This window comes from Scyliorhinus torazame, chromosome 6 (genome assembly GCF_047496885.1).
Source record: "Scyliorhinus torazame isolate Kashiwa2021f chromosome 6, sScyTor2.1, whole genome shotgun sequence".
NCBI lineage: Eukaryota > Metazoa > Chordata > Chondrichthyes > Carcharhiniformes > Scyliorhinidae > Scyliorhinus > Scyliorhinus torazame.
In genome coordinates, this window is record NC_092712.1 from 277,215,717 (window position 1) to 277,241,484 (window position 25,768).

Genomic DNA, 25,768 nt, shown 5'->3' on the forward strand with positions numbered 1-25,768 from the left:
TTGAAGAGAGTGACCAGAGCCCTGACAAACTATTGGGTCCAAGGTTAAGGACCGCCCCAAAGAGCGCGAAATCCCAGAGGGATAAAAGAGGACACAGCCATGTGTTCTGTCTCTTTTGGATCCGGCCTGTGACAACTCAATCGTAGCAGGAACTGCCAGCCAAGTTCAAGACCATCGATCGCTACCTGACGGGTGAGCCCAGCAGAGACAGAGCCACTTTCTTCGAACCAGCCAAGTGAAATCCAGATAAAGGCCTCATCCATTTGCACAGTGCCGGTCGCCCTGAAGTTAAGTATAGGTTATTGTAGCTGATGGATGCAGTTCAACTCGTAGTAGATATTGTGTTTGCATGTCGAGGTAACTCTTGTGTATGTAAATAAACCATCTTTTGAACTAACTAACTGGTTATGTGGTCATTTGATCGATATAAGGGAAGGCTGGTGGTTCAACAACATTATTATAGAGCAACGTTATTGGCGATTCTCGTGGGATTCGATTAGAAGTGACTTTGTCACTCCGAGAGAAGCCACAAAGTCTGAATCCAATTGCGAGAAAGAGAAAGAACCACAGGTGCGAGTCCCATATCGACCAAATAACTGAATTTCGGAAGTGTGTACTAACCTGCATGCGACCTAACAGGAAGAGTGAGGTAAACTCGTTAGAATTGTGTACAACTATTGAGGGATTGTGAGCCAGATAATAGCTTAAGCCATACCCGCTGTTCAAACCGCCACCTTATTCCCCTGTCCCAAATTAAAAGTAAGTGAAAGAGATAAGAGAAGTAATGGCCACTAATGCAATGGAACGATTGATGAATCCACAGGAACCCAAGGTCGCAGCGACCAACAGAGCAGAGCAATGCCCCATATGGGAGGAAGAGTTAAGGAAATACTTAAAGGGGAAAGGATGGCCCCTTTGGTCGAATTTTTGCGCTAATGATGAGTCAGGTCCAGGAAAGATAGGACAAACTTGGTGGGAGAACCTAAGTGAGGTCCACAAGAAAAATGTAGGGAAAGTCAGAAAGCGGATGGCAATAGTGTCTTGTTTGGCACAGTGGCGAGGCACATAGGAGGTCGTGAAGACGCTCCGTAGGCAGTTAATTGAGAAGGAAGAAAAGAACGAGGTAAACAGTAACGAAAGCGAGAAGATAATTGAGCAACTCCGGGAACAGTTAGCAGCTAAGGATAAGGAAATGGCCGCTGTAAAACTCACACATCAATCTTGTCTAGTTCACCGTAGCAGCTTCCAGACCCAGTACGATAAAGCCTACCAAGACACAGCGTGCAGTCCTGGTAAGAGAGGAGACAGAACAACAGGTCGCCCAGCTAACTAGCAAATGCGCAGATTTAAAGGCAGCTTTGAGAGCGCTCCACAGCTCCACTAAGGAACTGAGGCAGAGTACCGTTGACCATGCGAAATGCCGACTGAAGATAGAAAAGGTACAGTCGCTACTCTCAGCACAGAATAGCTTCAGGTACACTTTCGGGCAGGATTTAGATGAGGAAGATGCTCCTGATTGGCAAGAGTTAACCGAAAGCGCCCAAAGATACATAGAGGACAGGGGAAATCAAAATCGAGCCCCCCACACCCCAAAAAGAAAAGCACGCGCAGCAACGACTACACAGGCAGCACACACCCCCACTTGCAATTCGACCCCCATGAATCCGGTTGCCACACAACGCAAGTCATCGGATCAGGGTGAGCCTGATTATCGTTTACACCACCCCACTATCCATAACCCAATTAAGAGCAGCTTGCACGAAAATTAGTCCATTCCAGCCCACCGCAGACCCGCACAGCTTCTTTGAGGAGGTGCGCCAACAAAAGGTTATGTACGGCCCAGACGAGAGAGAGGAAGTAAAGCTAATAGTTATTAGCCTTAGCCAGTCCATAAGGTCAGCTTTGCCAGAACCCCAAAATGTAGGAGGAGGAACCCTACAGCAAATGAAAACAGCCATATTAGATGCCATCGGGTATAACAAAGGAGATCCAGTCGAGGGTTTAAATCACTGCAGGCAAAAGAAGGGAGAGCATCCGACCGCATTTGCTGGTCGCCTATGGATTCATTTCATGGCAGTCTACGGACAATTGAACCGTGCACACCTAAATGAGGAGGACACCACTAAATGGTCCCGCATCTTACTCTCGCATGCCACAGACGCAGGTCAAAAGGCTTGTGTAAACTATGACACCGCAGACCACACTCACATTGAAGTTTGGGTATTGAAACGACTTTCTAAAGCATGGGACCAAACCCTACACCGACAGACAGATCAGACCGAGATAGAAGCAAACATGCACCCAGTTAGGATTAGCCAGGACCCAGCATGGATAAGTGAGGGTAGACACGAGGGACAGCACCCCTGAGCACAGGCACCGCGAGGTTGTTACAATTGTGGCCACATGGGACATTACGCCCGCGTTTGCCGACAAAACCCCCCGAACCATCAACGATACCAACAACCAAACCCCCCACCTAGGAACAATGTTAGGTCCATGCATAATGTTAGCACCCATTCAGACAACTTAGCGTTTAACTCCACAGATTGACGGTGTTCAGAGTCCCCAACCTGGATCTGTGACACACGCTGGGACAAATCAGGCAGACCAGTAGTTACAGGCACAGTCCGGGTTCATAGTCAATTTCCTTTGGGACACAGGAGGACCTCGCGCCACTTTAAATTCCTCCACAATGTTTCAACAGGACAAATGGCCCACCACAGACACCATCACCCTGAGTGGATTCACAGGCCACGTACAACAAGGATATATCACAGCTCCCGTACCCATTCAGATAGGGAGCATTAGCACCAAACACCCCATCATTTTAGTTGACTTACCCCAAACCGCAGAGTACATTTTAGGCATTGATTTTATGAGCTCCCATAACCTTTCGTTTGACCCAGTAAACAAATGTGTATGGCGAATGGCTAAAACAGCCAGGGCTCCCGCTACGCTCACAGTAGGGGATTATGAAAACAGGATTTGCTCAGTAGGGGACTATTGGTTTAATCCGCAAACAATTGGTGCAGACCAGATGATTAGAGAGGTTCTCATAAACCACAAAGCTTCGTTCGCACAACACAAACACGATTGTGGGAAGATCCCAGGTATAATAAAGATTTCAGGTCCCGATCCAAAGCTGCAAAAGCAATACGGTTTCCCACAGCAAGCCGAGGGTGAGATTTCAAAGGTTATTAACAGTTTGTTTGACCAAGGAGTTATTCGACACGTAGCGTCCACAAATAATGCCCCAATTTGGCCCATAAAAAAGCCCAATGGTTCATGGTGACTAACGATTGACTGCCGAGAACTTAATAAGGTAACCCCTTTAGCAGCCCCCACTGTTGCCACGAGTCTCACGACCATGCTCAAACAGGGAGTACAGGCAAAATATTTCACAGTGCTGGACATCAGCAATGGCTTTTGGTCCATCCCATTAGACAGGGCCTGCCAGTATAAATTTGCATTTACGTTTCAAGGGCAGCAGTACACGTGGACTCCCACAAGGATTCCATAACTCCCCCTCCATTTTCCACTGACAATTGGCCAATGGACTTTCTAAATTTTCCTGACCCAAATGCCTCATACAATATGTAGACGATCTGCTCTTGCAAACGGACACAAAAGAGGAACTCGTAGAGCTCTTATCTGAATTACTAGGCCTACTGCAATCAATCGGATGTAAGGTAAACCCCAAAAAGGCCCAGATTTTAAAGGAAAAAGGTTCTTTATTTAGGCACCATCATCATCCATGGGAAGAGAGAAATTGAGCAAAAACGGATCGAGTCCATCGTTAAATTGCCCCTGCCCCAAAATGTCACTGCACTCCGGTCATTCCTAGGTTTGGTAGGATATTGCAGAAATCACATAGATGGTTTTGCCACCAAAGCAGCCCCACTCTCAGAGCTCCTTAAAAAGAATGCCCCATGGGAATGGCTTCCGCAGCACACAGATGCCATTGACGATTTAAAATGCGCCCTAGGCACAGCCCCCGCTGTACAAGTTCCAGACCCAGACTTGCCCTATGCCATAGAAGAAGCAATCACCGACCGAACCCTATCAGCAGTGCTCCTGCAAGAACGACACGATCACTTAGGACCCGTAGCCTATGCCTCAAGAGTATTAGACCCCGTAGAGCAAGGATTCTCAGCCTGCGAATGGCACTTGCTTGCAGTCTTCTGGGCAGTACAGTACTTTGCGTACATCACAGGCCTCAACCCAGTCACAATCTTGACCGAGTACACCCCCACGCAACTATTACTAGACGGTAGATTAAAGGATGGTTCAGTCAGCCAAATCAGAGCAGCTCGCTGGACACTACTGTTACAAGGCAGGGACATTACGGTAAAACGCACCAAAACCCATACATTTCTGGCCGATAATCTCCAATATGCAGGGACCCCACGTGAGTGCCAGATCATAGCAGCCCAACACCACACAGGACCCTTTATCCCAAAGTCACTACACCCACGAGCAGGCAGTAAGGCACAGGATTCCAGAGTCACAGGGGATGCTTTAAAAATTTATGTAGACGGTTCGTCCACAATCTAAAATGGAGTTAGAATTACTGGTTGTGGAATTTACGTAGAAGACGCGCAGGGATGCCCACTAGAAGAGATCTCTTTAAAATTGCCCAGCCACCTAGGTTCACAAGCAGCAGAATTTGCAGCCAAAGCCTATGTAATTCAGCACCCCGACTCTTTTCCAACCCCCGCAGACATACACTCAGACAGCCTGGATGTGTGCACCAGCTTAACAGAATTCCTAACCCTGTGGGAATCTCGAGGTTTTGTTTCAGCCGATGGAAAACCCCTACCCTCTGCCCCGCTGTTAAAGCACAATCTCAAGACAGCCTCAGATCGCACATATGGTATCATTAAAGTAAGAAGCCATCATCGTTCCTCCCCACCCGATAATGTAAAGGCAGACTCCTTAGCCAAAGCAGGATCATGCCATGGTCACTTCTGGCAGCCACCCGAAAGCGAACCGATACACTCAGTCCAGGTTTCCCAGACCAATATTGAGAATCTATCCCAAGTCCAAAAAGCAGACGGCACCCTCAAACGGGGTTTAGACGGCAACTTCCCAGCCCCCCATGATAAATGGAAGGACGCACTGACTGTACAGGACGGCATAGTTTTAAAAAACGGAATTTATGTGGTCTCCACCCAGGACAGAAACCAGCTCATTTACCAATTTCATGACGGACACGGACATCAGGGGATAGACAATACCATTGCCCATTTAAGACCTTTGTGTTGGTGGCCCGATTTAAAAAGCGATGTAACCCATTATGTCGAGAATTGCCTCATCTGTGCTCAGAACAATCCCGAACGTTACTCAAAGAAAGGACACTTACATCATAACCGACCTGTGAATGGCCCTTGGCCAAATTTGCAAATCGACTACATTGGCCCCCTTCCCCCTTGCAGAAATGGTTTCAAGTACGTGCTGGTTGTAATTGACACCTTTACTAAATGGGTAGAAGCATTTCCCTCACGGACAAACACAGCAAAGGCCACCATTAAGATTTTGACCCAACAGATATTCACACGCTGGGGTCTCCCCCGCAGCATTGAGTCAGACCAAGGTTCCCACTTCACCGGCAGAGTCGGATCAGGCAGAAAATCCATTAAGCGTATCACCCCCAATCCAGCAGCATTGTCGAGAGAATGAATTGACCTATAAAAGCGACCATTAGGAAGATGGTGCAACAGGACAATACCACGTGGGACACGGTCCTCCCATTTGCTCTCATGTTTATTCGGAACACCGTTTCCAGTTCCACAGGTTTCACCCCCCACACTCTCATGACCAGACGGCCCATGAAGGGTATTGAATATTTATTAGGCCTCGATTTGGCAAGCCCTACAGTAACCTCCCTCACCCATGAAAAAGAGTCCAACAGGTTACAGATAACATTAAAGCGGCACAACTCGCTGCCCCTGTCCGATTAGGCGCTAGAAAGAAGCAGAGTAAAGCCTGTTTGACAAAACCGTCCACCTCGTAGAGTACACAGTCGGTCAGCAAGTAATTGTTTCACTTTACAACCCCAGTTTTTTCCTCCCCCCAAAATTTGCAGGACCCTACTCCATTTCGGACAAAGTGAGCCCCTCCATGTCCAATATAACGTACGCCAACGGTAAAACTGGTTGGTTCCACATCAACGAACTCAAAGCCTACGGATCCCAATGTAGCCACTCCCACCACATCTCTCTGGCAATAGGAGACGATCACGCCCCTGCCATCGACAACCTAGTCCAACCCCTATGCCAACCCTCCCCCAATGATACCGGCATTTATCCCTTGTCCACGCCCACAGACCCGAACCTGTCTCCGCCCACAGGTACAGACTTTCACCTTGAACTTGACTCCGACGACAGTGAGAGCCTCCCGGACTTGATCACTATCCCTGAACACTGGCGTGATCTCTCTGCCCCCAGCCCCTGGAACCACGACTTAGATATCTTTGACCCCCTATATGCCCTCCCACAGCCACCGCCCAACCAGAGTAACTTGCCCTCGACTCCCAACGCCCCTACGCCTCACGACAAACAAGCGCCTCTTTGGCACTGCGACAACTCTTGCGGCCTAGTAAGCCACGATGATTCGGATTATCCGACTGCCCACGCGGCCAAGGCACAGAAACGGCAGGCACAAGTCTGGCAACCGGGAGATGGTGATGATTCAGACACTGACTCTCGTTTCGGTAATGCTTTTACAATATTGTTTGGTACAGAATCCTGAGGTGTTCAGATGATGAGAAAGATGATCCCCGCCCTACCTGAGGACCCCAAATTCATCCGGTCAGTTAAGCTCGGAGAGTGGAGTAACGGCACTAACCCCGCCCTACCCGGGGATTCCACCCATTCTTATCCTGCAGCGGCCCACACGCACCTCATTTTCCCGTCACTTTGTACGCTCTGGAATGGTTCTCTATACTCTGCGTTGCCTTTGGCAGGCCTTAGTTTCACCTTCTCTACTCTCCCTTTGGTTGTGGTATAAAGAATGCATTTTGCCATGTTCTGTATGCTCACCCCTTTCCTTTACCTCCCACGACCCCCTGGTCGCTCCCCACCTGCTATTTACACATATGACACAATTGGTTGCTAATCACTGCTGCTATACACGCTGCTACACACAAACTACCTCTGAACCATGGGACGAAACTCTATAAAACTGGCCGCCCTGAAATTCAGGCTGGTTAAGATAAGCCTCAACCACCACTGGTTGCAAGTAAAGAAAAGACTGGTCGAAGAAATTGTCCGCCCACTCCCTGCATCGACCACAAGCTGCCAGAATCTCTGTACTTAAAAAATTTGAATTTCTTGTCTCTCCAAAATGGTATTTCAAAAAATAAAAATGAGGGAGTCACACATGGTGACAATCATAACGGGTAATTGGAGTAAGGAGAGAAAGACTAATAAAACGAGATAGTAACCAAAGATAATAACAGATATTATGCTTGCACCTGCAGGATTACACGGAAAACAGAAAACACAGGATGAAGCAAGAACTGCTGACATGTTTTTGGATCATCGCTGGACTTCTGCAACTGCGCGCGCAACGGACTGTTTTAAAAAAAACCCACACCAGCCCCGAACACTACCACACACCAGGCCACCACCAGCTCGGACACTACACCACACATAAAGACAGACATCGAAACCCCCACCTGGTGCAAAAACATTGCCAAATGGAACCCCCTTTCATACATAGTAGAGGCTCTTCTAGTAATTGCAATAATCTTCAGTGTCATTCAGGCACTCCGACTCTGTAAATGGCGAGCAAAAGCCTCCCGCTCCCCGATATATACAGTCCGATCCCCCTTCTTTGGAATTCAACAAAATTGAATTCATGTAACAATCGCTGCTAAAAATAAACCATGTACCTCTTTAACGTTATTAGGATTAAGTAGAAATGTAATACTGCTGTTTTAAATTTTGTACTGGATATAAGTTCTTTGATATTCACCAGCAGCATGAGAGTAGCTTAGATAGCGTTAGCTAGAGATCAACTGTGCAGATAAATTAAATGTTTTATAGTGACCTGAATTATAGTAACCGTTAGAGATGATTAGATTTATGAATGTATTAATGGAATATTAGGTCCCAAACCATAAGATAGAGTAGAGTAGAACCTTGCCTTGACCAAGGGTGACCGGTCCACCAAGGATGAACAGGAATCAGTAGTGTGATCCACCACGCTTCGCGTTCAGGATCAAAAGGACGGAATATAGCCATCTGAGATGGCCACCTGCAAAGGACCATGGGAATTATGGCCAACCCAGGACTCAGACTTTAGATACAGCCTATGAGTATCTAAAACACAGGTAACCAGACCTGATCGAAACCCCTGCTCGTTTGCATTTTAATGGCCCATTTTCCCAGGACAATAGAACTCCAATCAAGCAACCCCAGATTGATCAGCACCACTCCCTTACTCAGAAAGCACAACTGCCAAGGTCAATGACCTCTCAGGACCCGTCCAGCTACCAAGGCACCTGCCCCTTCATTGGCTGAAATCGAAGAGAGTGACCAGAGCCCTGTCGAACTATTGGGTCAAAGGTTAAGGACCCCCCCAAAGAGTGCGAAATCCCAGAGGGAAAGAAGAGGATACAGCCATGTGTTCTGTCTCTTTTGGATCCGGCCAACCCAATCGTAGTAGGAACAGCCAGCCAAGTTCAAGACCAACGATCGCTACCTGACGGATGAGCCCAGCAGAGACAGAGCCACTTTCTTCGAACCAGCCAAGTGAAATCCAGATAAAGGCCTCATCCATTTGCACAGTGCCGGTCACCCTGAAGTTAAGTATAGGTTATTGTTGCTGATGGGTGTAGTTTAATTCGTAGTAGATATTGTGTTTGCATGTTGAGGTAACGCTTGTGTATGTAAATAAACCATCTTTTGAACTAACTAACTGGTTGTGTGGTCATTTGATCGATATAAGGGAAGGCTTGTGGTTCAACAACATTATTCTCGAGCAACAGCATCTAAATATATGTTCCAGCCCATACTTCGCTCCCAGCTCCTTCAATCCTGCAAACCGACCCCCAAGAAACAAGTCTTTTAAATGTCCTAATTCCTTTCTCTTCCCATCTCCGAAAATTTCCATCCCACTTCCCTGGATCAAATCTATGGTTCCCCCGAATCGGCATTTCCTTTGACCCTGTCCCCAACCTGAAGTGCTGGCGAAACTGCCTCCAAATTCTCAACGAAGCTATTACTACAGGACTCCCTGAGTAGTGTTAACTAAATTTACTGAATGACCCCCAAATGAAGAAATACCAATCCAATTCTACTTTTTGTATTGTCATGCAAGAGTGCCTTTAACAAATGGATGTGTAAGCAATGTACCTTTAAGAAAAACAGTGACGTCAGAGAGTGGGTGGAGCTCAGCTTAGTTCAGCCATTTTGAAGTTTCAGTTTTGAAAAGTGCCTGGCTGGTTTTGCTGAAAGCAGTTTAAAAGTGCCTGGCTGTTTTGCTGTGAGCTGATTAAAAGGAGAAAGCCAGTTTGAGACAGCAGCTTGAGAACAAAGAACAAAACAAAGAACAAAGAAATGTACAGCACAGGAACAGGCCCTTCGGCCCTCCAAGCCCGTGCCGACCATACTGCCCGACTAAACTACAATCTTCTACACTTCCTGGGTCCGTATCCTTCTATTCCCATCCTATTCATATATTTGTCAAGATGCCCCTTAAATGTCCCTATCGTCCCTGCCTCCACTACCTCCTCCGGTAGTGAGTTCCAGGCACCCACTACCCTCTGCGTAAAAAACTTGCCTCGTACATCTACTCTAAACTTTGCCCCTCTCACCTTAAACCTATGCCCCCTAGTAATTGACCCCTCTACCCTGGGGAAAAGCCTCTGACTATCCACTCTGTCTATGCCCCTCATAATTTTGTATACCTCTATCAGGTCGCCCCTCAACCTCCTTCGTTCCAGTGAGAACAAACCGAGTTTATTCAATCGCTCCTCATAGCTTATGCCCTCCATACCAGGCAACATTCTGGTAAATCTCTTCTGCACCCTCTCTAAAGCCTCCACATCCTTCTGGTAGTGTGGCGACCAGAATTGAACACTATACTCCAAGTGTGGCCTAACTAAGGTTCTATACAGAAGTTCTGGTTTGGAAAAGAGCTGGGTGTGTGTCTGTGTTTTGCAGTGAGCTGGATTTCTGCCATAAAAGACCATCTCTGGATCATTTGGGTGATTTAAACTCATAATAGTAAACCTTTAACCTGTTGTGATTTTGTTTAAAGGTGTTAAGTCTCTTGGAAGTTTGAAGGAACATTTTACAAATTATTTACTGTTGCAATATTTTCTGAGTTATCTTTGAAGTAAGGGGTGTTAAGAGATCCAATGTTTATTTAAGATGTTAAGTTGAGTTCATGGAATAAACAGTGTTTTGTGTTTAAAAACCCACGTGTCTATAATTGTAATCCCACACCTAGGGAAAAAGCCGTGTGCTAGGAAAAGCAACAAATCCATTAAAGGGAGAGTTTGGTTGAACTCCATGATACATTTTGGGGTTCTGAAAACCCCTCGCCCATAACAGTATTTTTAACTTCAATGTGGATCAGAATTCACGTACATTTAACATGAATAATGATAATTGTATGGAACAGCAAATGTGAGATTATCCCAAGATTTCAGACATTCGTATCATTCCCTGCAAAATTGTTGCACCATATGCAGTCTGTCTTTCCAACTCTGCTTCCAGAATGCAGGATCTCTTCCTTGAGTCACAGTAACTCCACTCCAGAGTCCCACAGAAGCAGTCATCACCTGACGAATGTGATATAAAATAGTTACTTTAGAGATACTAGTTAATGTAATGTAGAAATAAGCCACTTTGATTCTGGCAGTTAGAGACAAAGGGGTTTGAGACCGCATGGAAAAAGCAGGAAGAGGTGTGTCTGTGAGAGTGATGCTGCATTGATAGGGGCCAGAGAAAGGGATTGGAAGTGAGCCAATCAGAATAGATCAAACAGGTCAGGAGGGACATAGGCTGACCTATGTCCGTCGAGTATGTGAAACTTGATACCATTTGAATTGATTTTACAGAGATCCCTTTGTCTCTTTGTTCAGTCGTTTTTCTGGAGCTTAAGAGGCTGGATGTCTCTTATGTTTCTGTAAGATGACTTAAGCTTGCAAGCTAAATAAATAACGTCTTTTTACGTGCGAATCCATCTCAACTTTTATTGAGGCCAGACTGACAGAGAAAGAAATTTGGGAATCGACATTTGGTGCCGATAACCGGGATTTCTCAGGGCGATCCTGATCCAACTGCGAAATCAGAATTAGACTGATTATGAACAGGAGGATGGGGAACAAAGGGCCCTCAATGTAGAACTGGAAAACGACCGCGCATTGATTGTTCCCCTCTTCTTATCGTCTGATTAGTCTGGTCACTCGCGGTTGGCACAGAAAGACCGCCTCGACGAAATCACAGGTCAGTCTGGGGATTAGCAATTTAATTGATGGGATTTCATATTGTTGTTTCGGCTTGGGTTAGGGTTTTGGGTTGATGGGACATCTCAAATGATGATTCAATTCCAAGTATAAGAGTTCAGAGGCTGATGTGACTTCAGTAATGAAGGTTCAGTCTATTATATGGGTTCAGGGGCTGATGTGACTTCAGTAATGAAGGTTCAGTCTATTATATGGGTTCAGGGGCTGATGTGACTTCAGTAATGAAGGTTCAGTCCAGTATAACTGTTTTTAAATCTGAAGATGGTTCAACTCTATGTGTGAGTGTTTTAAATATATAGTTGATTAAGCTAAAATTGTCTCCTTGGACTGTATTGGCGAAAAACGCAGTTCCGAGGTCTAGTTGAGATTGTGAGGAATGCTGCATATTGGTTGAAGCAGAAGTCTCTCAAAGGGTTAACAGCAGCAGGCGAAGTTGAAAACAGACAGTGCTTCTCACTCAGGCTTTGAGATAACAGCACCAGTCGCTAGTGTAATCGGATACCTTTCCTTTGAGTCAGTGAACACCAGCAAAGTTACGTTTTGAATTAATTAAAGGAAACCAGTGGGTTTCTCCACCTCTTTGATAAAAGTTATTATTTTCGAAAGCAATTGATTGAACTTGCCAGAATCTTAAGTTTTACTTACTTGAAATAAGGTTTATCTCATTTTATCTGGAGATTAATAGAAACTTAAAGAAGATCATGGACACCATTTTAAAAAGTGTCAATCTGGAGATGATAGTTGATTTTGCTAATACTTATGTGTATGTAAAAGAAAAAAAACTTGTTAAAAGAAAAATTGTTAAGATAAAGAAATAATTAAGTTGTAAATGTTATACAAGTTTGTGTTAAGCAAATTGTAAATTTAGTTCTGAGTTGAGATCAGAGCTAAGCTTGCAAGTTGCAGTAATTCAATTTGAATTTTCAAACATTTTTAAGTTTTAAAAAAAAGAGAGCAAATAGAGAAAAGAAGGACACAGATCTTGAATGCGTTAATAGCACATTTCAAAGGCCCATAAATCTTTCTGTTACCTTAGACCTAAAACCTAGGAAGACTGAAGAGCCAGAGGATTTTCTGGAGCGTTTTAATGAAATCTACCGGGGGCAGTCAGGCGATTTGCTGTATCAAAATGGTCAGAATTCCCCTCAATACTGTGCTATGTTAATGCATTGCCTACCACCTTCTGTGGTTACTGCTGTGAAATGTAATAACATGAATTGGACAAAGAACGACCCTTCCCAGATGGCAAGGGCAGTCAGATTTTACTGGAAGGAGGGTGTAGGCCAAGAAGGAGGCTCAGTTACAAAGGTTAAGACTGAGTATGTAATGAAAAAGGATGATCTGCGACCCCAACAAGCGGCAGAAATGGTAGTTTACCAGCAGGAGCCCCAATACAGTGACTTTGGGTGGGTGGATCAGCGAAGAGGAGGATGAGACAACAGTGCTATATTTCTATCACCCCCCAGTGGTGTACGTTCGACGTTGAACAGTCACTGCATCACGTTACCCTGGTCTATGACAGAACTGGACGAAACAGGGAGTTGGAGGACAAATACCGGCCATTACTTGAGACCGAATGGCCAGTCAAGGTTACAGCCACAGTCACGGGAAAAGAAGGTACAGCCGATTTTGTTACAATATCACCACATTTATGGCCACAGTCAGCTTCGGTAAGCCCTCATATTACACGTCAGGTCCATGACCAGTACCATGCCAGGGATATGGGGCGAATGGTCAGCATCTTACCGCAGCTCGTCAGAATAGGTATGAGATATACCTTTTGAACAATCCACGTCTGACATTTAAATACTGTACCACTATCAATCCAGCCTGTTTTCTTAGCGGTCCCCCTGTCCATGAGGACGCGCCTGGTCAAGAATGTTTAGCCTTGATTCAGGAAACTACCACAATAAGGGGCGATTTGAGTGACATTTCATCAGAACAACCTGACATGATTATGTGTGGTCAAATATCCCACCGGGGTTTAGTTAATGACCTACTGCAGGCCCTCCTTCTGCCAGCGCAGATTTCCGTTATTAAATGCGCTGCCCACACGAATGGTACAACCCCAGTTGACGTTGGTAATGAACGAGCAGATCGTGCAGCGCTCACAGCCGCACAAATTCAGCAAGTGATGGTGCCTAAGATGTTAAGTCAGACTAAACGATCTACTATAAATATGTCTGCTTCTGACAAGTCAATGCCAACCATCCAAGACGTCATAAGGTTACAGGAGGACGCTCCTGAGAGTGATAAACAAATGTGGAAACGGTTAGGTTGTACATATGATTCTGTTTCCTCTTTATGGACAACGCCTGCACATCAGACTTGTATGTCTGATGTGCTGGCTTTATGGGTCATTGAATGTGTACACTTTGCAACTCATTGTGGGGCTCGAGGGACTAGTGATTTGTTGCTGGACACTTGGTGGCACCCTAAAATGCAGGGGTTGGCAGCAATATAACACCGGAAAAGGTATCCCTTGTGGGAAGGGGCAAACCCCGTTGCCCAGTGGTCCCTTTGAGACGCTCCAAATGGATTACATTGAGTTGGAAAGGTGTCAATGTTACAAATATGTTTTGGTCATTGTGGATGTGTTCAGCAGATGGGTCGAGGCATATCCGACTATCGATAATAAAGCTGCTACTGTGGTTAAAGTCTTGATGAGGGAAATCATTCCCCGGTACGGTATACCAGCTCAGTTAAGTTCTGATAATGGGCCTCATTTTATTGGACAAATTAACAAGGAGTTTTGCTCCCAGTTGGGCATACGCCAGCAGTTACACTGTGCTTACAGACCGCAGGCGGCCGGGTTGGTTGAGAGACACAATCAGACCCTCAAAACTAAATTGGCTAAATTAAGAGCAGACACGGGACTGACATGGCTTAAGTTGCTCCCCGTTGCCCTCTTCCAGCTGCGGGTTACACCTGCGGGACCAGCCCGGCTCTCTCCCACCGAGATTCTTTATGGCAGGCCTCTTAGAACTCCCTGGAGCCTGCAGGTTCCCAGACGGGTTCAGTTTCATCAGATGACTGAAGAAATGACCACCTATGTTCTAGCCCTTACGCAAGTGCTCAAGGAACTCCATGGCCAAGGAACTGCGCGGCTCACCAGCCATTGCCCCCAGTACCTAGCTCACTTTCAGTCCAGCCCGGTAGTTATGTCATGGTCAAAAATTGGACTAGGAAGGGGTCGGAGCCGCGATGGGACGGGCCCTTCCAAGTTCTCCTTACCACCCCCACAGCAGTTAAAGTGGAGGGGCGAAGTGCTTGGGTCCACCTACATCACTGTAAATTGAGTCCATCTCCACTACTGTAAAAGGTCGGATACTAACCTGCCTCCCTTCTCCAGTGCTATTTTACAGGTGTGGAGCATGATGGAGTGGCTACGCATCGTCTGTCTGATATTTGGCCTCACTTCGCTTGGCGTGTTATTGGCGATGGACATGGAAAAGGGGAATATTATGTATCTGTGTAGCCCCAACCAATCTACAAGGATACATCACCTATGCAAAGGTGATGTTCTTCGCTGCCCCCATATACGAGGACATGGTATCGACTCATGGCAGGTCATCAAAGTTAAGGAGTCATGAAGCAGTTGCACCGGTCCCGGCGATGGGAAGGGAACATTATATGGACATTGCCTTGTTTTTGGAATACATGTAAATTTGATTTTTGGATGTGTTAAAAGTGGTACAATAAAGGTAACATCAGGCTGTCAGAAGAGTGTAGGAAGAGGCTATGAGAAAGAGAAAGGGACTAGAGAGAGGACGGGGCGTATGAGAAGGGAAGTACAGCTAGAACGTAGGTTACCGGGAGATACACTTAAGTTAATTAAAGGCCAAACTGAGGAAAACCCGGGTAGTATGAATCTCTTCTACCAGATTTACCACCGTCTGTATGGCCAGGGACGGGTTGTCTGCTACCCAAACCCCGCAGCGGTGTCTAGGTTATTTTCTGTTTCACCGCTTTGGGGCACTCCCCAAACGGTGGTTCATTGTCAGCATTCCGAACCACTGCCCGATCAGGTCACTCTTCCTTACGATCCGGGTTCAGCACCACCGGCTATTTGCCTTCCCCTTCCTCGGGATAATTCCCATTCACAGTACGATAGGCTGCGACGGTGGAGGGCGTACATACCTAGCCACTTCACTCCCAATAGGGATTCCCGGTCGTACGAGAATTGCTTCAGCAGTGAAGGATATGGCTGTTTGCTGGTAGAGGTGGACACAAATATAACATGTCTGTTTCCCACCTGTACGGACAGGAGGTGCCATATCACCCAGGCGTCTGGCCAATGCGTTTGTTACAACACCACTTGCGTTCCATTGAACGCCGGCCTCCAGCTCCTCTGTGGCTGGGCGAATATCTCTCATATCACTGTTGGGACTAGGGCTTTCCACATTGCTGGGCGGCCCAAATGGGCATTTCAAAGTTGGATAAACTGGGCTACTGGGAGGTCCTTACGCAACCGATATGCTGATTGTGATGCTAGTCTCCACACGGAACAAGGATACTACTTTTTATTTAATGGTACAGCGACCAACGTTTTGTCACCCCCATTTCCCCGCCGAATTGGTATAGGGACTCTAGTCCCTACCACAGTCCCCTGCCCTTCGGCGTGGAACCTGCATAATCAGTTAGCACGCCGGGCAATCTCTGCTGAATTTTGCGAGAACTGGAAAAAACCTCAGGTTCTTGCACCCAACCGGGGCCACTCAACCGGGTGCGGCATTCTGAGCGTATTGACACTGGGAGGTGTGGGGGGTTCCTTGGCTGTCAGTGATCGGAATTATTTTATTTGCGGCCTTACCATTTTGGGAAATGAAACCTTTGGAGCCCTCGGGGCGATAACTAAGGAGTTGTCTCAGCTACGGTTGTTTGCAATGCAGAACCGGTATGCTCTTGACTATCTTCTGGCCCGTGAGGGTGGGGTATGCGCCATAGTACAGGGCAAGTGTATCATGGTAGTTCAGGACTTGACCGCTAACATCACTAAATTTATGGATCGCATACGGGATCACTTGGACGGGATGCAGGATCCTGGCTCTTGGGGTAACTGGGGATTTGGAGGATGGAAGGACTGGTTGATAAATATGGCCATGTATCTAGTGGTAGCTATCGGCTGCATCTTTGTGGGCCTGGCCATCCTTAAATGTGTGATGGGTAGAATGCGGGGTGCACTGGATCAGATCACCGCCCCAATCACCGAGAAAAAAAATTTAACTGTTAAAATCCATGAGGGTGAGGCAGATGAAGGGGGGCTAAGACAGGAATTGGAAATGCAGCGACGGATCTTTTTAGATGAGGAACCGTAGCTATGGATTGGATAGTTCGGTTATCATGGAATGATAAAAGGAGGGAATGACGAATGTGATATAAAATAGTTACTTTAGAGATACTAGTTAATGTAATGTAGAAATAAGCCACTTTGATTCTGGCAGTTAGAGACAAAGGGGTTTGAGACCGCATGGAAAAAGCAGGAAGAGGTGTGTCTATGAGAGTGATGCTGCATTGATAGGGGCCAGAGAAAGGGATTGGAAGTGAGCCAATCAGAATAGATCAAACAGGTCAGGAGGGACATAGGCTGACCTATGTCCGTCGAGTATGTGAAACTTGATACCATTTGAATTGATTTTACAGAGATCCCTTTGTCTCTTTGTTCAGTCGTTTTTCTGGAGCTTAAGAGGCTGGATGTCTCTTATGTTTCTGTAAGATGACTTAAGCTTGCAAGCTAAATAAATAACGTCTTTTTACGTGCGAATCCATCTCAACTTTTATTGAGGCCAGACTGACAGAGAAAGAAATTTGGGAATCGACACACCCACCTGATCCTGCAAAACCTCCTTAGCTACATTCATGAAAGTTTGATGCACATCAGCTTGGTCAAGGAGTTGGTTGTCAAGCAATTAATGTGATTTCCTTCATTAGTCCACAGTTTCTGAGCTCATGATGTATTTGCTGCTTACAAGTTTAAAAAAAATAAATTTAGAGTACCCAATTCATTTCTTTCCAATTAAGGGGCAATTTCGCGTGGCCAATCCATCTAGCTTGCATATCTTTGGGGTTGTGGGGGCGGAACCCACGCAAACACGGGGAGAATGTGCAAACTCCACATGGACAGTGACCCAGAGCCGGGATTGAACCTGGGACCTAGGCGCCGTGAGGCCGCAGTGCTAACCCACTGCGTCACCATGCTGCCCTGTACGTGTTGCTTCCAAGTTAGCTAAAATAGCTACGCTGGGATCAAACTAGAGCTTCCTGATATATATTTTGCAAATTGTCAGCACACCTTACAATGGTTGCTGCAATTCTGGTAGATGTTTACTAACTTGTGCAAAGAAAAAACAATATTAATTGCCATTGGCAATGGGAATCATTGAAGTCCTAAAACTGGATGCAAAAACAAATGAAAGAAACTGGAAACTCAAAACTGAAACCAGGGGCGTAATTCTCCGGAAACGGCGCGATGTCCGCTGACTGGCGTCCAAAACGGCGCAAATCAGTCGGGCATCGCGCCGCCCCAAAGGTGCGGAATGCTCCGCATCTTTGGGGGCCGAGCCCCAACCTTAAGGGGCTAGGCCCGCGCCGGACGAATTTCCGCCCCGCCAGCTGGCAGAAAAACCCCTTGGTGCCCCGCCAGCTGGCGCGGAAATAACATCTCCGGGCGGCGCATGCGCGGGAGCGTTAGCGGCCGCTGACGGCATTCCCGCGCATGCACAGTGGAGGGAGTCTCTTCCGCCTCCGCCATGGTGGAGACCATGGCGAAGGCGGAAGGAAAAGAGTGCCCCCACGGCACAGGCCCGCCCGCGGATCGGTGGGCCCCGATCGCGGGCCAGGCCACCGTGGGGGCACCCCCCGGGGCCAGATCGCCCCGTGCCCCCCCCAGGACCCCGGAGCCCGCCCGCGCCGCCTTGTCCCGCCGGTAAGGTAGGTGGTTTAATCTACACCGGCGGGACAGGCATTTTAGCGGCGGGACTTCGGCCCATCCGGGCCGGAGAATCGCGCGGGGGGGCCTGCCAACCGGCGCGGCCCGATTCCCGCCGAATATCCGGTGCCGGAGAATTCGGCAACCAGCGGGGCGGGATTCACGCCAGGCCCCGGCGATTCTCCGACCCGGCGGGGGGTCGGAGAATCTCGCCCCAGATGTGTGTCAACTGTAAAAAATACAACTGAGTGATTTGAAGGCTATAGGTTACTTAACAAATTACCAGCACTTTTTAAAAATGTGTCCCTTTGATTTATGACCCCATCTGGAACCTTGCCTTGCAGTTGCCCCTAGGTTCTACCCTCCTTGAACGTCAGCTCATCCAAAACTCTCCACGTCCTAACTTGCACCTGTTCAGCCATCCACCCCTGTACTCGCTAATAATTGTTGGCTCCTGTCATAATATCCACTCATGTATATAATGAGATGCAGACAGGCAGTGATTGACACACAGGATAACCAATGAACACACATGACACAGAACAACCAATCACCAGACAGGACACTACCACTATAAAACACACAAGGTATTAAGACTCTCCCTCTTCTCACAGGATACAGCTACAGAGATAGAGTGCACAAGGCCGTGAGTACCGTCTCCATGTGACAGAGAGCTAGTCTGGTCAAGCCAGTCAGAGGTTATCAGTTTAGATTAATAGAGGTCAACCCACAGCAGATTATGTACAGCAACCAGCAGGTTCAATAAAACAGTGTTACACCATCTCCTGTGTCGGAAGCCTGTTTCTAGTCTCACTGCATCCAGTTGCAGTCAATGTTAAACCGACTCAGATAACACATCAGCTCCCCGTTAAGCAACACCTTGATTTTACAATTGTTATCAATTGTGAAAGGGTAGCACAAGTGGATAGCACTGTGGCTTCACAGCGCCAGGATCCCAGGTTTGATTCCCCGCTGGGTCACTGTCTGTGCGGAGTCTGCACGTTCTCCCCGTGTCTGCGTGGGTTTCCTCCGGGTGCTCCGGTTTCCTCCCACAGTCCAAAGACGTGCGGGTTAGGTGGATTGGCCATGATAAATTGCCCTTAATGACCAAAAAGGTTAGGAGGGGTTATTGGGTTAAGGGGATAGGGTGGAAGTGAGGGCTTAAGTGGGTCTCGATGAGCCGAATGGCCTCCTTCTGCACTGTATGTTCTATCCTTGATTTCAAATTGCTCCTGGGTCTCACCCGTCCCTATCTCTATGTTCTCCATCCAACCTCGTAACCTTTCAAGATGTCAGTGCTCTTCTAATTCCGACCTCTTGAGCATTCCTCATCCTGATTACACCATCAGTATTGGTCATTAATAATAAAAGCAATATGCTGCAGGTGAAGAAAAGTTATACGAACTCAAGAGGTTAATCCAGTTTCTCTCCCCACCGATGCTGCCGGACCTGCTGAGCTTTTCCAGCATTTTCTGTTTTTATTTGGTTGTGCTTAGGACAATGCCATAAGCTCTGGAATTCCCTCCCTAAACCTTGCTGCCTCGCCACCTATTTTTCCTCCTTAAAGACACTCCTTAAAACCTGCCCCTTCGATCAAATTATTTGGTAAACTACCATGTCTTTTTGTGGCTTGGTGTCAAATTTCATTTCATAATTCTCCTGTATTCATTGGGATGCTTCACTATTTTGAAGGTGCTGTATAAATAAAGATTGTCATTGTCATTATATTCTCAGGACACTTTTAGAGATGTACAGTAAACACAGTAATGTACCTTTCAATGAGACAAAGAAGGAACAAACTCACACTCACACACTGCCTTTCAATTAACTTGCAACCAATGGAGTACTTTTGAAGGATAAAAGTTATCCTGTAGGAAACAGGGCAGCTAATTTGCACACAGCAAAATCCATAGGAAGTTTGAAATAGTGCAAATGGATCGTTAATGCCCATCCAAGAAGAACAAAGAACAATACAGCACAGGAACAGGCCCTTCGGCCCTCCAAGCCTGTATCGGTCATGATACCAACCTTGGCCAAAACCCTAAAGAGCAAAGAACAATAAGGCCAACAATGAAGCCAATAACAATAAAAGAAGGTAGACAAGGCTCAGTTTAAAGCCCCTAACGAACAATGTTCGTTGTTTAGCAAAAGAGTACTTGTAAAACGCAAACTAAATTTCTAATGAAATTACAATTGTGCCCTTTTCTAGATGGCTGTTGTTTCAGCTTGTCCTGGGAAAATAGTCTGCGAAATGAAAGTGGAAGAGGAACATGTGAACCGAGGAGGCACTCTGCACGGAGGACTGACTGCTACTCTTGTGGATGTGGTGTCAACGACAGCCTTACTTAATACGGAACGAGCGCTACCAGGAGTTAGTGTAGACATGAATATAACGTAAGAGCAATTTTCAGAACTAGGTCAATATAACTAAACTGTTTTGGTGGTATCGCAGCAGTATTGAAGCTTTATTGCACAGCAACTGAATTCACTGCTAATAGTTTATGTAAGTAGTAGTTAACCGTAGTCCACGATGGACCATAGGCATCTCTCTGTGTTAGAGAGAGAGAGAGAGAGACAAGTGGTTATATAGCTTGAGGAGCAAGTCAAGGAGGCATGTCTCCATGAACTACCACAGCTGGTATGGGGATTGAACCCATTCCATTGGCATTATTCTGCAGGACCCTCAAACCATCTGGCCTACTGAGCTAACTAATCCTATCCTACATATAGGACTGTTTTCAAATGTGGCAGTGAAGCCGAAAGGACATTTAGAACTACGCGTATGTTTGTTAGCAGAGATTACAAGTTTAAAAAAGCAGAGCATAGATTCACATAGCACGGAAGAAGCCAGTCGGTACATTTAGTCAGGACTCTCTGAAAAAGCTATCCAATCAACCTCAACAGTGTCTTCATGTGGTAAATACTGCAGCCAATTTGCACAGAACAATGTCCCCAAAACAACCAGCAATCAGATAAATTATGAAATATCCTGTTGGTTAAGCGATATAATATTGCCTGACTAGGGCACCAGCAATAACGTCCTATGCCCTTCTTTGAAAAGTCCCTGGAGTAGGACTCAAACCCACAATCTTCTGACTCAGGTGCATGTGTGACTGATAGAAACCTACTTTTCGGGAAGAAATTATTTAGTGACATTATACTATTAAAAATCATATATTAGCCACGACAGCTGAAAATGCTGAGAGCATGGGAAAAGATCTGATAAGGAAGTCAGTATTCAAACTGACTATCCACGTTGCAGAATAGACTCATTGTTAACATTACTGGGCAAACATCCCAGTTTTAGAAAACATGGTGGGAAACAGGTGGTTCGATCACACCATATTATAGAAACATAAGAGAAGTTTTCCCATGTCATATTATCTCTTAAAACTTGATAGACAGACATTTTGGTCAATTAGATAAATTATAATTATTTTAACCCACTCACATTCAGAAAGGGGACAGAACCTCAAAAGATTATGATTTCCTTATGAGACCGAGAGAGAACCTTTTTTGCTCTCTCTAAAATCAGCTCTCATCTCTCTCTCTCTCTCTCTCTCTCTCTCTCTCTGAATTCATTTTCAAACTAACTTTTGAAACCTAGTCCTACTTTGCTTTGCAAACAGCTATTTCCTTTTGTTTCATTTTTGTATTGTGCATTTTGATCTGAAGAAATTACCACAAACTGAATTGGATTTTGAATTCAACTCAACCATCTGTATTTGATTTGGACAAACAACTTTCTAGATTCTGTATTCGCATTAAAATTTGACTTGATCAGTAGACTTTGAAACTGACATAAATAAAGCTATACTTGACTTCACCCAAAAAGCTCAGTCTCGGGTTCTGTAAGATTGATATATAGTGCGGAGACACATAAGTATATTAACAAAGTACAGATCCATCAGTGACCAACTGAGTTACAGCTGATAACGGATGTAAACCTTGAGTATACCAGTTCTTTCAATTTACCTACAATTGCGGGTAGATCAGCTTCTTCCATATTGTTCAACAGGCGAGCAACACGGAGTGTCCTTGCTGGAGATATTTATGAGCAGCATGATCCTGGCCTACCATCTAGAAAAAATCAGGATTGGCAATTAATCTGGGAGGAAAATGGAACTGCACCATGGGATTTATTTTTGATTTCTAAAAAATTAACATTAATACCCGATAACAGTTAGTTGGAGATGTATTATTATGTATCATTATTCCTCCTTTTAGATACATGAATGCAGCTAAACTAGGAGAAGATATTACCATAACTGCTCAGGTGCTAAAGGAAGGCAAATCTCTTGCATTTACAACTGTGGATTTGACAAGCAAGGTAACAGGAAAACTCTTAGCTCAAGGCCGACACACAAAGCATTTAGGCAGCTGAACAATTTCTTGATTCTCACAAAATGTTCTTGTTGTCTTGAGAGTTACTCTGTCTGAGAAAAATGTAACACAGAAATTAAAGAGTTTAATTTCACATTTTGTAGACTTTGTTTTCAAGTTATTTACCATGTGTCCATATTTAGTCTCACTGCTGAAAATATAGACAAAAAAATTGCATTGTAGGCCAAATATGTTTTTAAGTTGAAACTGCCAGTTAATGATTCGCCCTATTGATGCTGCGCACTTAAATTTCAATGCACCATAGTGTGTCAACTAGTTTCGGACATCACCGTTCAGGTAAACTTTAAAATGCTCTCTTTACCCAGGATCAAGAACAAAAGGTGCAGGCAACACTCAGCAAATAGGTCAGCAGCTGTGAAGAGAACAGACCTGTGAATGCTTCCATTGGGACCCTTTGTCAGAACTGGAAGATTCACACCTATGGAAGGTAACTGACCTGCGGGGTGTTGCCTGCGTTGTGGTTTCATTTCCAAAATCTGCAGTATTTTACTATTTCTCTCCTTACCCAGGTTGATTTAAGAGTGGGGTCATTCCATTGTTAAGAATGCCCAGAGAGGAAAAAATAGCGCAAAATACTATAATGGAAAGTAAACTAAGAAAAGTGAATTGCTTAAGCTGGGTTATTTGTGGTGAAATAAATTAATTATGGTTGCTTCAAAGTGGGCACATTAAAGAGTTTTGAACATACCTTTTTTTTTTAATAAATATTTTATTGAAAATTTTTGGTCAACCAACACAGTACATTGTCCATCCTTTACACAACATTATAACAATACAGATAATAATGACCTTTTTTATATAAACAAAAAACAACAAATAAATAAATATTAAATAACAAAAATGAAAACTAGCCCTAATTGGCAACTGCCTTGTCACAGGCTATACCCCCCCCCCCCACCCCCCACCCCCCATCCCTTCCCCCCCCCCCCCCCAAGTCCTGGGCTGCTGCTGCTGCCTTCTTTTTTCCCCCATCTATCTTTCCGCAAGATATTCGACGAACGGTTGCCACCGCCTGGTGAACCCTTGAGCCGACCCCCTTAGGACGAACTTAATCCGCTCTAGCTTTATGAACCCCGCCATATCATTTATCCAGGTCTCCACCCCCGGGGGCTTGGCTTCTTTCCACATTAGCAATATCCTGCGCCGGGCTACTAGGGACGCAAAGGCCAAAACATCGGCCTCTCTCGCCTCCTGCACTCCCGGCTCTTGTGCAACCCCAAATATAGCCAACCCCCAGCTTGGTTCGACCCGGACTCCTACTACTTTTGAAAGCGCCTTTGTCACCCCCACCCAAAACCCCTGTAGTGCCGGGCATGACCAAAACATATGGGTATGATTCGCTGGGCTTCTCGAGCACCTCGCACACCTATCCTCCACCCCAAAAAATTTACTGAGCCGTGTTCCAGTCATATGTGCCCTGTGTAATACCTTAAACTGAATCAGGCTTAGCCTGGCGCACGAGGACGACGAGTTTACCCTGTTTAGGGCATCTGCCCACAGCCCCTCCTCGATCTCCTCCCCTAGCTCTTCTTCCCATTTCCCTTTTAGTTCGTCCACCATAGTCTCCCCTTCGTCCCTCATTTCCCTATATATATCCGACACCTTACCATCCCCCACCCATTTCTTTGAGATGACTCTGTCCTGCACCTCTTGTGTCGGGAGCTGCGGGAATTCCCTCAGCTGTTGCCTCGCAAAAGCCCTCAATTGCATGTACCTGAATGCATTCCCTTGGGGCAACCCATATTTCTCGGTCAGCGCTCCCAGACTTGCGAACTTCCCGTCCACAAATAGATCTTTCAGTTGCGTTATTCCTGCTCGGAATTACACCGGGCTTGTGGTGTAGTTCCTCGGTGAGAACGGCAATGGGGCTGTCACCATAGCCTGTAGGCTAGTCCCCCTACAGGACACCCTCTCTAATCTCTTCCACGCCGTTCCCTCCTCCTCTCCCATCCACTTACTCACCATTGAAATATTAGCGGCCCAATAATACTCACTTAGGCTCGGTAATGCCAGCCCCCCCCCTATCCCTACTACGCTGTAAGAATCCCTTCCTCACTCTCGGAGTCTTCCCGGCCCAAACAAAACCCATGATGCTCTTTTCTATCCTTTTAAAAAAAGCCTTCGTGATCACCACCGGGAGGCACTGAAACACAAAGAGGAATCTCGGGAGGACCACCATCTTAACCGCCTGCACCCTCCCTGCCATTGACAGTGCTACCATATCCCATCTCTTGAAATCTTCCTCCATCTGTTCCACCAACCGCGTTAAATTTAGCCTGTGCAATGTGCCCCAATTCTTAGCTATCTGGATCCCCAGGTAACGAAAGTCTCTTGTTACCTTCCTCAACGGTAGGTCTTCTATTTCTCTACTCTGCTCCCCTGGATGCACCACAAACAGCTCACTCTTCCCCATGTTCAATTTATACCCTGAAAAATCCCCAAACTCCCCAAGTATCCGCATTATTTCTGGCATCCCCTCCGCCGGATCCGCCACATATAGTAGCAGATCATCCGCATATAAAGATACCCGGTGTTCTTCTCCTCCCCTAAGTATTCCCCTCCATCTCCTGGAACCTCTCAGCGCTATCGCCAGGGGCTCAATCGCCAGTGCAAACAGTAATGGGGACAGAGGACATCCCTGCCTTGTCCCTCTATGGAGCCGAAAATATGCCGATCCCCGTCCATTCGTGACCACACTCGCCACTGGGGCCCTATACAACAGCTGCACCCATCTAACATACCCCTCTCCAAAACCAAATCTCCTCAACACCTCCCACAGATAATCCCATTCCACTCTATCAAATGCTTTCTCGGCATCCATCGCCACTACTATCTCCGTTTCACCCTCTGGTGGGGCCATCATCATTACCCCTAACAGCCTCCGTATATTCGTGTTCAGCTGTCTCCCCTTCACAAACCCAGTTTGGTCCTCGTGAACCACCCCCGGGACACATTCC

General features: G+C 46.1%; 1 protein-coding gene across 4 annotated transcripts in view; it reads left to right on the forward strand.

The window, feature by feature from the left end:
• The window catches only part of acot13 (acyl-CoA thioesterase 13), a 35,169-nt gene extending 11,682 nt beyond the window's left edge, over window positions 1-23,487 (forward strand). Inside the window, exons 2-4 of one of the 4 annotated variants that reach the window (XM_072509725.1) lie at window positions 20,617-20,801; window positions 22,635-22,737; window positions 23,117-23,487. In XM_072509725.1, coding sequence (XP_072365826.1) covers window positions 20,617-20,801; window positions 22,635-22,737; window positions 23,117-23,155 — 327 coding nt within the window. In that variant the 3' untranslated portion in view covers window positions 23,156-23,487. Of the gene's footprint in view, window positions 1-14,831; window positions 14,996-19,028; window positions 19,054-20,616; window positions 20,802-22,634; window positions 22,885-23,116 lie in introns of those variants that run through there. The other 3 variants (XM_072509726.1, XM_072509727.1, XM_072509724.1) reach the window with 3 other exon arrangements.
• Window positions 23,488-25,768: the final 2,281 nt, after the last annotated feature.